Source organism: Pagrus pagrus, assembly GCF_965226575.1.
Source record: "Pagrus pagrus genome assembly, chromosome: 13".
Taxonomy (NCBI): domain Eukaryota; kingdom Metazoa; phylum Chordata; class Actinopteri; order Spariformes; family Sparidae; genus Pagrus; species Pagrus pagrus.
In genome coordinates this window covers 19,782,735-19,795,913 of record NC_140197.1, presented here as the reverse complement: position 1 = coordinate 19,795,913, position 13,179 = coordinate 19,782,735, and the positions used below count along the sequence as shown (strand labels likewise).

General features: G+C 40.0%; 1 protein-coding gene and 1 long non-coding RNA gene across 2 annotated transcripts in view; one reads left to right on the top strand and one right to left on the bottom strand.

Moving 5' to 3' along the window:
• LOC311267935 overlaps positions 1 to 13,179 on the top strand; it is a 31,456-nt gene that overhangs the window by 4,617 nt on the left and 13,660 nt on the right. The window contains exon 2 of the long non-coding RNA XR_014623891.1: positions 59 to 174. This is a non-coding gene — a long non-coding RNA (uncharacterized lncRNA). The remainder of the gene's footprint in view (positions 1 to 58; positions 175 to 13,179) is intronic.
• Positions 4,790 to 13,055, bottom strand: fscn2a (fascin actin-bundling protein 2a, retinal). Its single transcript, XM_084371077.1, has 5 exons — positions 12,043 to 13,055; positions 8,016 to 8,172; positions 7,802 to 7,923; positions 7,518 to 7,685; positions 4,790 to 6,894 (listed from the first exon to the last, which is right to left on the bottom strand). The coding sequence occupies exons 1-5, from the start codon at positions 12,863 to 12,865 to the stop codon at positions 6,689 to 6,691; spliced, it is 1,476 nt and encodes a 491-aa protein (XP_084227203.1). The 5' UTR covers positions 12,866 to 13,055; the 3' UTR covers positions 4,790 to 6,688.

The window sequence follows — 13,179 nt, the reverse complement described above, 5'->3', positions numbered from 1 at the left end:
TAACTGCAGCCCTATTCCGAAGTATTTATAGATCACTAAATCTTCTCTGTTTTTGCAGATTCACAAGAAGAATGCAGAAGAAATTGACACGGCCACAGTTTATCCTGACTGTTGAAGCAGGTATGATGATTTTTGAGCAGCTTGATCAACCAACTGAGCATCAGAAGGTAGAAGGTAGGAAAAGAAGAAGTCAGAAATTAATCTCTCCTTGGTTCTGATAACAGAACCAGCTCTTTCTCCTGTTCACTTTCCTCTCTTTACCAAGGAAACGAATGTGTCTCTCTCTCTCTGAGTGTCTCTGTCTGAACCTTTTCTTCTTGGCAGGCCTAAAGCTGAAAGGTGGCCATGTTTGTCTGTGTCTACCAGTCTCAATGGCCAGGTTCCGGTCAATCGTGTCTTTGCTCACAGTGCCCAAATAATCTGCCTCGGTATTAGCTCTTAACCTCCACTGCAGTACATAAATATAAATGACATTCAAGCCATCGCCAAAGAAGGTCACACACTGCTGATTAAGTTGCCACGTAAATCTGTCTGTATTTCAGAACTGGAGCCTGTGGCAGTCTTTATGTCAACCAGCAAAGGTTGGTTTACCAGAGCAACCATAGTAACGGGCAAATAGAAATATGGCGTCATAAGCACGTAACAGTGTTTGTGTAATGAGTCTCACAGCCTTAAGGGGAAGAGAAAAGGTCCACACTGCAGATTTTACTTTATAACTTTTCAGTCTCATTGGCTATAATTTGGTTGGTCAAGTTTGTGAGTAATGGGCTGAGGCCATGCATTGTCACTGAGCTAAGCCGAATGATGAGCATACTTAAAGGACTTGTCTCCGTTGTTTTGCAGCTGGTGCGATAGAAAGAGCTTGGCTCATTGGGTTTAAGGTGTTTGTAGTATTGTATTGTTCTTTCTTAGATCCTAATTAACAGTGGAAATTGGTCTATGTCAGTGCTGCATCGGTGTGTGTTGTGTTTCTGTGAACTCTGAGCACATTGTGTTCTTACCAATTTGTTTTTTTTTAAAGGTTTCAGTTGGGTGTTAATCCCATTTTCGATAGCCTCGTTTTGTCAGGATGTCCCCACACGTCACTACGGTATACTTGAAATGTTGGGGTTTGTTCTTTGAAAGTCTTTTAATCGGTACCATCATAACAGGGCTCCAGTTCTCTACTGACCCTTTAAACAGTCCAAATCCCAACACTGCAGTTGCTTCTAACTTTTAAATCAGATATCAAAACACTTCTCTATTTAACAAGAGGTGAAAGATTGTACCGATGCTCTCCCCACAGCTGATCATCATCTGATTAATCACATGAATCAGGCGTCAATTCATAGGTCAAAATAAAAAGATCTAGCAGCTTAATAGTTAGTAAATCATGACAAAAATGTTTTCAATCAACACTAAAATGACTCTAAAGGTTAAGTTATGGATTTGAGTATTTGAAGCCAGGTTCATATTGGTAGTGATGAGATTGTTTTATGCCACAGAGTCATTTGTCTTTCAAACTAAAAAGACCCACAGATGTCTGTGTTTCTTAATATGTATGTCATACTATGGGATCAAGAAAGTCTTAGCGTAGCTTATCTTCAACTGTAATACATCACCTCTAATACGACACCTCTTCAGTCAATCAACCAATCAATCAAACTTGTGCTTCACACAACACCGAAAACAAAACCTCCCAGCAAGCAAGAACTTAGGAACTGAAGATGCCATGATGCCACAGTATGCCCGCACCCTGGAGTCCCAACAAGCCCCCACAAATGCCCAATAGGGCCGAGGCCTGGCGACTGCGGAGGCAAGCTCATGACAGCCAGGAGGTTTCAGCAGCCCTGGCCCCGAAGCAGAACACAGCTCCAAGGAGACCCACAGTTGCCCCAAAAGAGCTACCCGAAGACCATATTCCCCCCCTTGTTTCTAGTCACCCAGAATGGACTAGAGAGTCTTTCAGGGCCAACTTCATTTAAAAATTATTCGCATAAAAGCTTAGATTGTCATGCCACCTCATTAAAACAAGTGCTTTCCTTTAATCCAAAATAAATCAGAATTGGATTTCTGTCCGATATGTTGTATTTTTGAGAAAACCTCCTTGAAGGATCTCATAAAAAATGTCTTACTACTTAGCATAAATATCCCTATTTTATTGTTGTTTGCTGCAGGCAAACCTAGCCAGTGTTGCAGTGCAGCCCACATAGGAAAACCATGCCCGTCATACAGATTGACCTTTATCCATCCATTCTCACCAGAGCTCTATAGTTTTCCGCTTCAAGTACAAACAGACAGAAGAAGAAACCTGGGTCAGAAAGGTTGGTTACTTGGTTACTTGAAATGAATACATTTCACTCAGTTTCAGAGTTCTTTTCGAATTAATTTGCAAATGTTCAAAAAATTATTCGCCAAAAGCAGAGTCTGTGTCACGATCAAGGCAAGCTAATCCATTAAAACATCTTCCAGTCCAGTGAGTAGTGTGTAATTATCAGGGCTAGTGAGCAGCAGGGCATTTCTGGACTGTGATTCTCAAAGACAACATTTGCCAGTGTAATTATAATTAAACAAGAGGAAAAGTGTCAAAGAAAAATGTGTCTTGAGAAGAGTTCAGAGTGGGTGTATGTAAATGTATGTGTTGTGTGTTTCATTAATGAGAGACAGCTGAAACTCATAGATACAACACTACACTTTGTTGTTAATTAGCTCAAAGAAGGCAAAGGTGATACATCTCGAAGGCTTCCTGTACATACTGTGAAATTCATGTCTCCTAAAAGTGTTGTGTTCTGCAAATGACAGCTGACGCCAGTTCAGTTTAGAACATGAAGTTGTTGAAAGTGTGAACAGATGTCAGGAGGTCGGTTGCAGTGCGGTGGATTACTCACAGGTGTTTGTGCTTGTCTTGATTGCAGCCAGATATGCAGCACTTGTCACGTACGATCAGTGTAACAGAGAGTGAACTGCAGTAAGAGAGGTACACACTGCCATCCAGTGTAGTGATGGGGAAAACCACACTGATCAGAGCAGAGTCCTCTCTGCCCTCTATCTTTTGATGAATTTGGTTTTTAGTTTGAATGTGTTCTGTGTTAGGAATATGAAAACCATTAATATCGTTTTTGAATTATGCCATGTTTTTGAACCCTTAGCCCTTTTCAACGGACATTGTGACTCATAACAGCTGTTAGTCTACTTATGACATTAATTATACCTCAGTTCCATTTACGTCTCTGGAGCTAGCACACCTAGATTGAATATAATCATCATTAAGTCCGCTTCCTGTCATATTATATTACATTACATATTATATATATGTGTGTGTGTATATATATATATATATATATATATATATACTGAGCCCTACTTATAAAAGACCCTTTTCTTTATATTATTATTTTCTTTACAGCAGGAAAAGTATAAATGTTAGTAATGATTGGAGTTGTGTCGCCATTTTGTCTCAAACAGATGCATATTCACGAGTGAACCAGTAAAGTACGAGGGCTGCACATGCAGTGTTGTCTGATCCCAGTTTTGGTTCAGGTTCAGTTCTGTGAATCGCTACTGCAGCAAATATAAAAGAAACTAATACCGGATATGTAAAAATGTGTTGCCACTGATTGCAACCGAAGGCCAATACTTGAGTGCCACAGGGATAAATCCTATAACACGAAATAAAAAAAAAAACATTTTGGGTTCCCTTACCTAGAAGGTGATGGATTTTTTGAATGTGTTTTTGGGATAGATGCCTGAAATAAGGTCTGTGGTTAACACAAGCGCAGAAATCCGACAGGCTTTTTGTTAAGGAAACCAAGGCGATGCTAACTTCCGGGTTACAAAATTACATTACATTGCAAACATGACCAGGCTACCTTTGGCAATGTTACTGTCAAGCCTTAAATTGTGTGATCTTATAATGACATTATTAAAAGAGCATCAGCCAAAGCACAAACTGTGGAAGACAATGAGGAAACTTGACGGAGAAATGTTTTTTCCATTTGTTTCATGCATTAATTTAAGGAACATTACGATCTCCTCATCCATCTAGAATTAATGTGTCATTTGCCACAATATTTCATCTCCTCAGCAGAGCAGAGATTTGATTTACAAATCCCATTCTTTGGATATGTTATGATTAATTCCTAATTACGTTTTACTCCATTGCACTTCGCCACATTTTGTTTCCCCCTGAACCAAACTTAAACATCTTAGTTATAATTCACATTTTTTCCCCCCAAATTTCCAGGGATTTCCACTCAGCTTTTTTAATATGCAAATTGAAATCGTGCATGAAAACAGGTGGATGGAATTGCACTTGTTTTTTTTTACAAAATGTCTGCTATATAACAGACCTTATTGACGAATCTCAGCTCGATGTCTTAGGTAACAGAGCTGATACTAGAGATTTCTCTTATATTTTCATAGCTCAGCATACAACTCTCGTCCCAAAGTCAACAAAGATATTGTCAAGTTTTTATTGTCATCAACATTTCCAAAAATCATATCAGAAAACAAAGATATTAAAACATCTACACATATTAAATACATTCTACAATATGGCTGGAGGCTCTCTAACGAGCTGATACAGGATGCATAGGTGACCAAGCCTTTAAGACTTTGCTTTCTAAGATGTTTCTCTATTAATTGTAAATCGAACACATCACAAAACCATTGCTTTAGACATTAACACTTGAACTACAGCAGATTTTTATTTATTCCTGGGAAATAACTGACACAAAAATCTACAGGATAAATTGTAGACAGGTTCAGGTTGTCCTCTGTGCTGCACACCAACATCTGGGCCAATAAAGTCTGGGCAGCTTGCGCCCTTAGCAATTTGATTGATGGGTGTCAGGAGTCTGTAATCAATACAAAGTGCCCCCTGAAAATGGCTGTGCTATACTAGAGGCTACCGATCACATGTTACAAAACAGTGTTGGGTAGGTTACTTAGAGGAACACTCCAGAATTTTGTGAAATACAGTTGTTTGCTGTCAAATCAAAAGATTCATATCAGTTTCAGTGGGATTTTCTTGGCCTAGTGGTGCATAAAGGACTGGAAGCAGAGGGAAGGCAGATCTCTTAAACATGTTTTTCAATAACTCTGAAACATTGAAGATAGGTTTCCCTGACAACAACTGCACAAAGGGAGTGCACATATCATTCACCTCACAAATGAAATGCATGGCATTTTGTCACCTGACTGAAAATATGCACTACTTTAAGATTTGTATTCAAATACAGTTGCTTCTGCCTGATCTTTTTATACAACATCACTGCTATGATGGCCTTATGAGTTGTCTTTTCCACGTATAAGTATTCCAGTAAGTAATCTGTTAAAATATCTGTTCTATAAATCCATTCTACCTTTTAATCTAACCACCCAACTCTGAGCAGGAGAACAGGGTATAAAGGGATATAGAGTGCAGTATGGTTTAAGGCCCCTAGGCAGAACACTAGAGAAGCACTTTCTGAGTTCACACCTGATACATTAAAAATGATATATAGTCCATCAAATGCTCTAAATGTGCTCCCCTTTTGGTTTCTTGCATGTCCCTGACATTTCTACTGAATAGTCTTTTTTTCCTGAACAAGTCTGATCTCTGTGATCCTACATGTGTTACTCATCTCTGACTAAAAATGTATTTCGGTGTTTGCAGTTATGCTGACATACATTGTTCAGCATTGCAGATGTGCCTGAGACAGTGCTAACTATTTGGTCCAATATATTTTCATTTACAAAGAAAGCTGTCAATTTAAATGAATGAAAACACTATTGGCAGCAGCCATTCTGGTCTTGGAGGACAATGGTACATTACCATGGTGCTTAGAGTGAAATCAATAATTATTGAACATGTCAAAGTAGTGAAGTCATTTAAAAACTGTAAACACGTAATGTGATTGTTGATAGAGATTTAACAAAGTCAGATAGTCAACTCAAGTATTGTCATTTTAGCCAGATTAAATGAACTTCATTTGTGTAAGTATTGCATCGCTGTTTTGTTTTTTGTTTTTTTGTTTTTTGAAAAATCCAAAAGATGCAGTCTCACTGATCTATCATCTTTTTTTTTTTCTTGATTTGCAGTAAGCACGTGTCAGTGTTTTTCATGACTGATGTCCTTCACTGCCAGATTTGGATCCATTTTGATAGAGAGACACATTTGCAGAGATATTTTCTTTCTTTTGGAGATATTAAGTCTGTTTAGCCCATGGAATTCAGCAGCAACAGAAGGACTTAATGTGCCTCTCATGGCCATGCTTTCTGAATACGCTAAACAGTAAATCTGTCAAAAGAAGATTTGTCTCTTTGTTTATTTTCTCTCTCTTCAATGACTGATCAGTGTGGCTGCCCTAAAACATATTTGGTACTGTACCTACAGTATATAGAACAAGGACTGTCCAAAAGAATTGGGACAGTCACTGTCTTAATCCGTATTTGTGAAGTTAAACAATTTTACACAGTATGTGTTGTTTTATGTTGGCATTGTCATTTAAGAGACAAATCATTTTACATTAACAAGCATAACCACACATATCTTCCTAAAGTGTTCACTTCTTCCCAATTAAAAAAAACAAACAAAACAAAACAAAACAAAACATGGTATCGGGCACCTGGCAGCTGGTATAAAAACAGGCAGGAAAATGCTACCCGTTAGTCCGCTTCATTTGAGCTGGTAGAAGGGGTCCTGCTCCCCGACCCCAATTGAAAGGGATCAGTACTCCCAAAGAGCAGATACATCAACGGTTGTACCATCGCCCATAAGTGTACCTCCCTGGTCTCCACGAAGGTACTTGCCATTGGAGCCCTTGATGGCGACGCGTCCATGTTCCAGGAACTCAAGGAAAAAGTCCTCTGGCTTATCTCCATCTGAGCACACGAGGCCACTGCTAGAGACGTACCAGAACTTTCCATTCACGCCTGCAAAAGGATATCAGTCGATTATATTTCAGCCAATTTTTTAAATTAACAACCATTGCTATTAAAACAGGATTAAGACATACTGCTTGTTATGTAAATCAACAGAGCGCAGGACTACGACAGGATGAGGAGAGCTGGACTTCGTGTTTATGTCATTGATGCTTAGTGCTCACACGGAGTCAAAGTTGATGGACAGTGTTTCCTAGATGTTGAACTTTAAATGTGATGATGCCAAAAATCAGGTGTTAACATCTATATGTAAATAAAAAACTGTATATATGTCCTACATTCGTGTAGCATGAAGGAGTTTCCGAAATTTTTCCTTGTTATGCAACTCTGTGTTGTTTAATGAAAAAAAAAAACCTTGAGTCACCTTGAACCTTCGACTTCTGTGTCCAAACTTCACATAACCTCATTGCCCAGCAGATCCATGCTATGTTAACATACCAATAGAGTGATGCAGCTAACTATGGCTATGCCTATTGGACAGCTGTGTGTAAAAGGTCATTGGATATTTCAAATCCAGTTACAGTCTACAGGTCATTTCAAAATTGAGAAAAAGGATTGCATTTATTATTTGGCTAGATCGCCCTCCCCTATTGTGCACAGATGAAAACACTGACTTTTTATGTTGTAGGCGCCATCATTGAAGATCAATGAGAAAATGTCATAGACGGATCGATTTGCGTCCAGAGTGTTGGAGTTCTTGTGGTGGCACACAAAGCCGTTCTCTCCGCTAAGGATCAGCATCGGGCGGTTGATGAGTTTCATCAGGAATAATTCATTATCACCTGCAATGAAGGACAAATGCTTTTCATTTGTCATGCACACGTTAACAAAGGTTGTACCTGTGGCAGCGTTTTCAAACAGACATTTGAATGTAAGTGGCTTGCCTGAAAGCACTTACCCACTGCATCGCTGACGGCCGAGAGCTGCCCATTCTTCTTCGTACATACATACTTTCCATTACTTGCTTTGAGTGCCACCCTCTGCCCTCGCCACTCAATGTCAAACATCGTGTTGACCTCTCTAGGAAGAAAGACACAAATGAGCTGACAAATAAAAGGTAGGAAAAAAACATAGAAGAAATTACTTATTGTAAAGCTATAAGAGCTACTTACACTTCTGTGGCAGTGGACTGGATCTCTCCGTGAGTCACGAGAGTCCAGTAGGATCCTCCATTGGTCCTGAACATAGACTTTTTGCTCTCCTTATCAATCTCCATCTGGAAGGTCTCCATGTCTGTCTCCACATCCTGATTGGCTGAAATACTCACTCCTGGTAACAAGGGAAGAAAAGACAGCCTTGGTAATTGTGCCTTCATTCAGTAGAAATTATAGATTGCAATGTCGCATTCTCTTGAACGCCATCTGCCTCCTTCTGAATGTCATTTACTCTCTCAGGCATTGCCAAGGAGACTTGTCTGCGTAGTAGTAATCCAGCATTTAATTACAGCCATGCCTTGTGTGTACATCACATAATACATTGTGCTGCATACAATGACTCAACCAAGGCTTCTGTCAGCTTATATAGCCAGCAGGGGCCAAAGAGAGACAAAAATATACGTATTGTGTCACATTGGCGAGTTCTTTGACACACCAGAACAGCCGTCACTAAGCACAGACTGCCCGTTTTTAGTGCCCTTGCCACTAGTTGAATGATTAATGATTGATTTAAAGCTCTTGTGTTGAAACAGACATTAAAAAGTGCTTCACAATTCAGGACAAGATTAAAAAAAATATTAGGAAAAGGAAAAAGGATGATAAAATCATCACTAATAAATTATTTTTATTTTATTATTTTTGAATTCTTTGATTAAGTTTATAAATGCAACTTTCCATTGACATGTTAAAGAACGCTGAGTAGAAAAATAACACTACGATCCAAAAATTATGTTTACGGCTGGTCTGAAGTATGTGTGAGGTGTACACATGAGGTGTACACATGGTGTACACAATTGATACCCGACCTGAACCCGGTGGGACCCATTGGGACCAGATGGGCCAGGCAGGGTTCAGACAAAAATTTAGAAATGATGTCTGGGTTTGGTCAAGTCACAAGTCGTTACTGCTAGATGTACTACTAGATGAAACTCCAGTTCTGTATGTGTACATGCATTACCATAGATATAAAATAGCCTTCTGTATATTCTTACTGTATATGAGTTTTTTCATCTGTGCGTAGAACAATGCCTTGTCTTTAACCATGGTAACATATGCATGACAGGGTACTGTAACACAAACTTCTACTCAGTCTCAGGATGTGAAAAACAGAACGCCTGTTGAGATCAGGTACTACTCTCTTGGAGTCAGTTGTGTTTGGACAGAAAAAATGTGACCATAGCTTCACTTTGGTGGACACATCCTCACTGCACATTCTTTTTTTATAAGGGCCAGTTTATGTGTGGGAAATGACGTATGCATTTTTTTCTTTTTGCATATGTATCATTTGTGTTTTTTCAAGCCTTGTCCTGGGCCCCCATGATTTAGATGTTCCCCTGCTTCAACACACCTGATTCAAATGTAGGGTTGTTATCAGGCTTCACCAGAGCTCGGTGACGAGTGGATCATTTGAATCAGGTGTGTTGGAGCAGGGAAACATCTAAAACATGCCAAAAGGTAACGTGTTTTGGCGTGGTGTTACTCCAGGACTCCTCCTGCACAGATGAGCTTCTAATTTGGGATCTGCTCTAGTAATGCTAACAAGCTATGTGATGACATTTTGACCCAATTCTCTCAGTGTTAACTTAATGGAATTATGATATTTAATCATACTTAATATATCATGCTTTAGTGTGGCTAACAGATGATAAAATGTAGCCTGTCTATCTTTTAACATTAATAAATTGATTTAATAATTTAATAAAGAATTGTTTCCATCACAAGATCCATCTCTGAGTTTTAAAACACTCACCCCTGTTAGACGTGAAAGGGGATGATCAAAAGTCTTACTTGCTCCGTCATAGAAAAACAGATGCCTTGATCAGGTTGGGCTGGAGAAGTGAACTATGCTGAAGGGTTGGTTTGAGGCTTGGATGTTTAACCCTTTTTCTCACACAATGAAAACATGCCCTAATTGTAATTTTAAGAGTGTTTCATACAAAGGAAATAGATTTTAGGATCTCTTTAAACAAATAACCTGCCTCAAAGCTGTCTGGGTGCTATGAACATTTACATGCCTCGTTTGTGATCCTTTGCTTTTAAGAACATTTTATATAATCAGCTAGCCAGTGTGATCTGTTTTGCGTTCAAACGCAATTGTGTAAGTTAAGCTAAAACCGACTTGAATAACATCTAAAATTGACTTAAGATTGTGCCAATCTTTCCAGGTGGTTAGTTACTGTTCTCTAAAACCCACTGCCTCACTTTCAGCTAGTATTATATACTTAATCCACATGTATTAACTCTGTCTGGTGGGGTGTGTCAGGTGGTGGAGAATACACAGACAGAAACTTCACTGTGTCTGCTGTAGTTCAAATTAGATGCCACAGAAATATCCTTCAACCTTTCTCTTAAGCCTGTTACAACCCTAATCCCCCGAAGTCACCCCTCCACCCTTCCCGTTCATTCGCTTGCTGTAATTCCCTGAGTGGTGAAATGCAAATCTGCACTGCAGGGCCCACTAAGCAGCTTTCAGTGCCTTGTTCCTAAAAAAACGTGGAACTGCCACAAGGCCAACACTAAAGTTAAAAATGTAATTCTTTGCCCTTTATTCTGAGGATGGCGGTATTGCCCTGATATAAACCTTTTTAATGCAGACTTTTATTTATTCATATGTACAATGATGACTGTAGTCTAAAGTTTGAGGACCTCATTCATCAGATAAAGTATTGCATGTGCATTGTACTACTAGTTAACATCTACATCAGTAGAGATGTCCTACAAGAAGGCCTGTGACATCTGTTTGTTGTTTTAATTTAATTTTAAAGCTTTAAAAGCTGCAACAGAACACAATTTGCTCTCATGTCCTCCCACATTGTTTTCTAAAATAATTATACCAGGCAAAGCAGATGCAGCGTCATGCAGGCTGACAAGAGACCTTGTAACTGATCCGTCTGATAAGGCCTGGGTGTTACTCATTGCCACCCTGGACAATGGCACATAATTTGGAAAATGTGAGTCAATGGATGACGGTAAAGAACGACTAGCTGTAAGGCTTAAAGACCATTGATGGTAATCGACACCCTTGGGGCATGGACCTGCCCTACAGTCATTTGCACGCTACTTAATCTTCAAGGGACGCACAGTGGAAATGACAAAGCCCATTACCACAATTACCTCCACAGTACAACTGTCAGCCAGTCTGGAGCCAGCGTGTAGACAGGAAAGCCAATGCTTTCTCTTACTAGCTGATGAATGTTATTAAGATAAAAGATAAGCTTTTTTTGGTTCTTAACTGTAATATATTTACTTTATGTTCACAAAATACATTCAAGAAGAAGGTGTATGAAGTTGTCCAAAGGCACACTGTGTACTCTACTGTACAGGCTAAGGCTAAACTCTTAGCTAACCTCAATACATAAAGCTAGCAACATAGAATGTAGAAACAACTCTTTGCTTTCGAAGAGGAAAGCAAAGAGTTGTTTGAAAAATGAACAATCTTTTTAAAATAAAACAAAAAAAAACAAAAAAAAAACTGATGCACTGCTCTCTAAGGGATCTAAAAATGGTCTACCATGCTAACATTTTGGTTAAGCGCACAAAGACTGCATATTAATGCAAAATGATGGTGGAGGAAATTGCTACATTTTGTCAAAAAGCTATTGAATGACCACAATGTATGTTAGGTTCGTATTTTCTTCCTTCCCTAAGTGTGAGCTCAGCATGGAGTCTCTCCAAGGAGTTCTAGCTATGTTTAGCTCACACGTTCGCCATATTTTACCATCGTTACTGTGAAGGCACCTTTACCATACCTAATTTTGAATAGATTATTTCAAATGTACTGAGAAACTATCAAATCCCATTCTCTTACCACTATTACCCTCAACGATGAAAGTTGTCTCAGTGTTAAATTTCCTCATCATACTATAAATGCATCATTCAAACTCATTTTCCTGTATATAACTATTTAATTTTGTAAATATCAAACCCACATAAAGCAGTGTAATTATAAGAAAATGTGCTTTTTTCAAGACTGGATGCTGATTACCTTGCTTGACCGAGACAAATCTTTTATTGGCGGCTTGAAAAACTACTTGTGGATGACTCTCCTCTAGATCAAACAGCTCATCTTTTCCAGGCTTGGAGCATCGGCCAGATCGCAGCGTTCCCGTGGGACCAATCGGTGTCAGATATTTCCCATCACAGTCCTTAAAGGCCAGCTTGCCAGACTTCAGCTCCAATGTGAAGCTGGTAGTGTTGGTGTTCTCCTTCACCAGCTTGCCATCATTGCTGAGGAAACGGCTGTCACAGGTCTTCAGGCTGTACTTGCCGTCCAGGTATACCAAGGTGACAAGGGAGTCCACCCCCCAGGGAATGTTGCTGTCCACTGAGATTTCTCCATCTGAAGCAGACAGATGGGCATAGCGCTTACGTGCCACACTCAGCAGGCTGGCCTGTGGGTGTAAAGCCAAGTGGACGGCCCACAGCTCTTGCTCCCCAATGGCTTGAGCAAAGCAGGACAGGTAGTCAGCCGAGCCTCCAAAGTAACGCAGGAAAGGCTCTGATTGAAGTGCCCAGCGACCATCAGATTGGGGCACAATAAGGAAACGGCATTCAGGGTCAGGCTTCTCTGCCCCACATGTGATCTTCCCATCTTTGTCAGAGGCCAGATAGCGTCCCAGGTGGCTGCGGAGGAACACTACCTGGCCATCTTGCTCATCCTGCTCTAAGGTCCAGATCTGTTTCTTCTTCATGCTGATGCCCGAGGCGTTCACCTTGAAACCGAATGCCTCAGCTGTCAGGTAGCGGTTCTCATAGTTGATGAGGCCAAACTGCAGCTTCAGGGCCCTGTTAATTCCGTTTGGGGGCATGCTTGAACAGGCCACACGCAAAGGTTGCAAGTAAAGAGGTTTAGGACAGACAAGGGAAAGGGTAATTAGGGATAGCAGGCATGTGACTGAAAAGCAAAAATAAAATGCTTGAATTCTCCCTCCTTTTGTCGCCCAAGCTGTAAATTAGCTCCACTGATCTCCCTTGATAAATTGTGTAGCGGTCCTTCCTTCTTCTGTCACTTTCTCTGTTCCCCCAGAGAGTTTCCACAGGCACTTGCTCTCAGTTCCTTAATGAGTTAGGATTAAAATCAGCAGGACACAGCACCTCAATCCAACAAGCCGCTGACGTCACA

Excerpts from the sequence above, each read along its gene's own strand:
- fscn2a (XM_084371077.1), bottom strand. The coding sequence starts at position 12,865 with ATGCCCCCAAACGGAATTAACAGGGCCCTGAAGCTGCAGTTTGGCCTC. Across the intron at positions 7,924-8,015 it reads CAGTCCACTGCCACAGAAGT|AGAGGTCAACACGATGTTTG; the intron begins GTAAGTAGCTCT and ends CTTTCTTCCTAG. Across the intron at positions 7,686-7,801 it reads GGCCGTCAGCGATGCAGTGG|GTGATAATGAATTATTCCTG; the intron begins GTAAGTGCTTTC and ends CCTTCATTGCAG.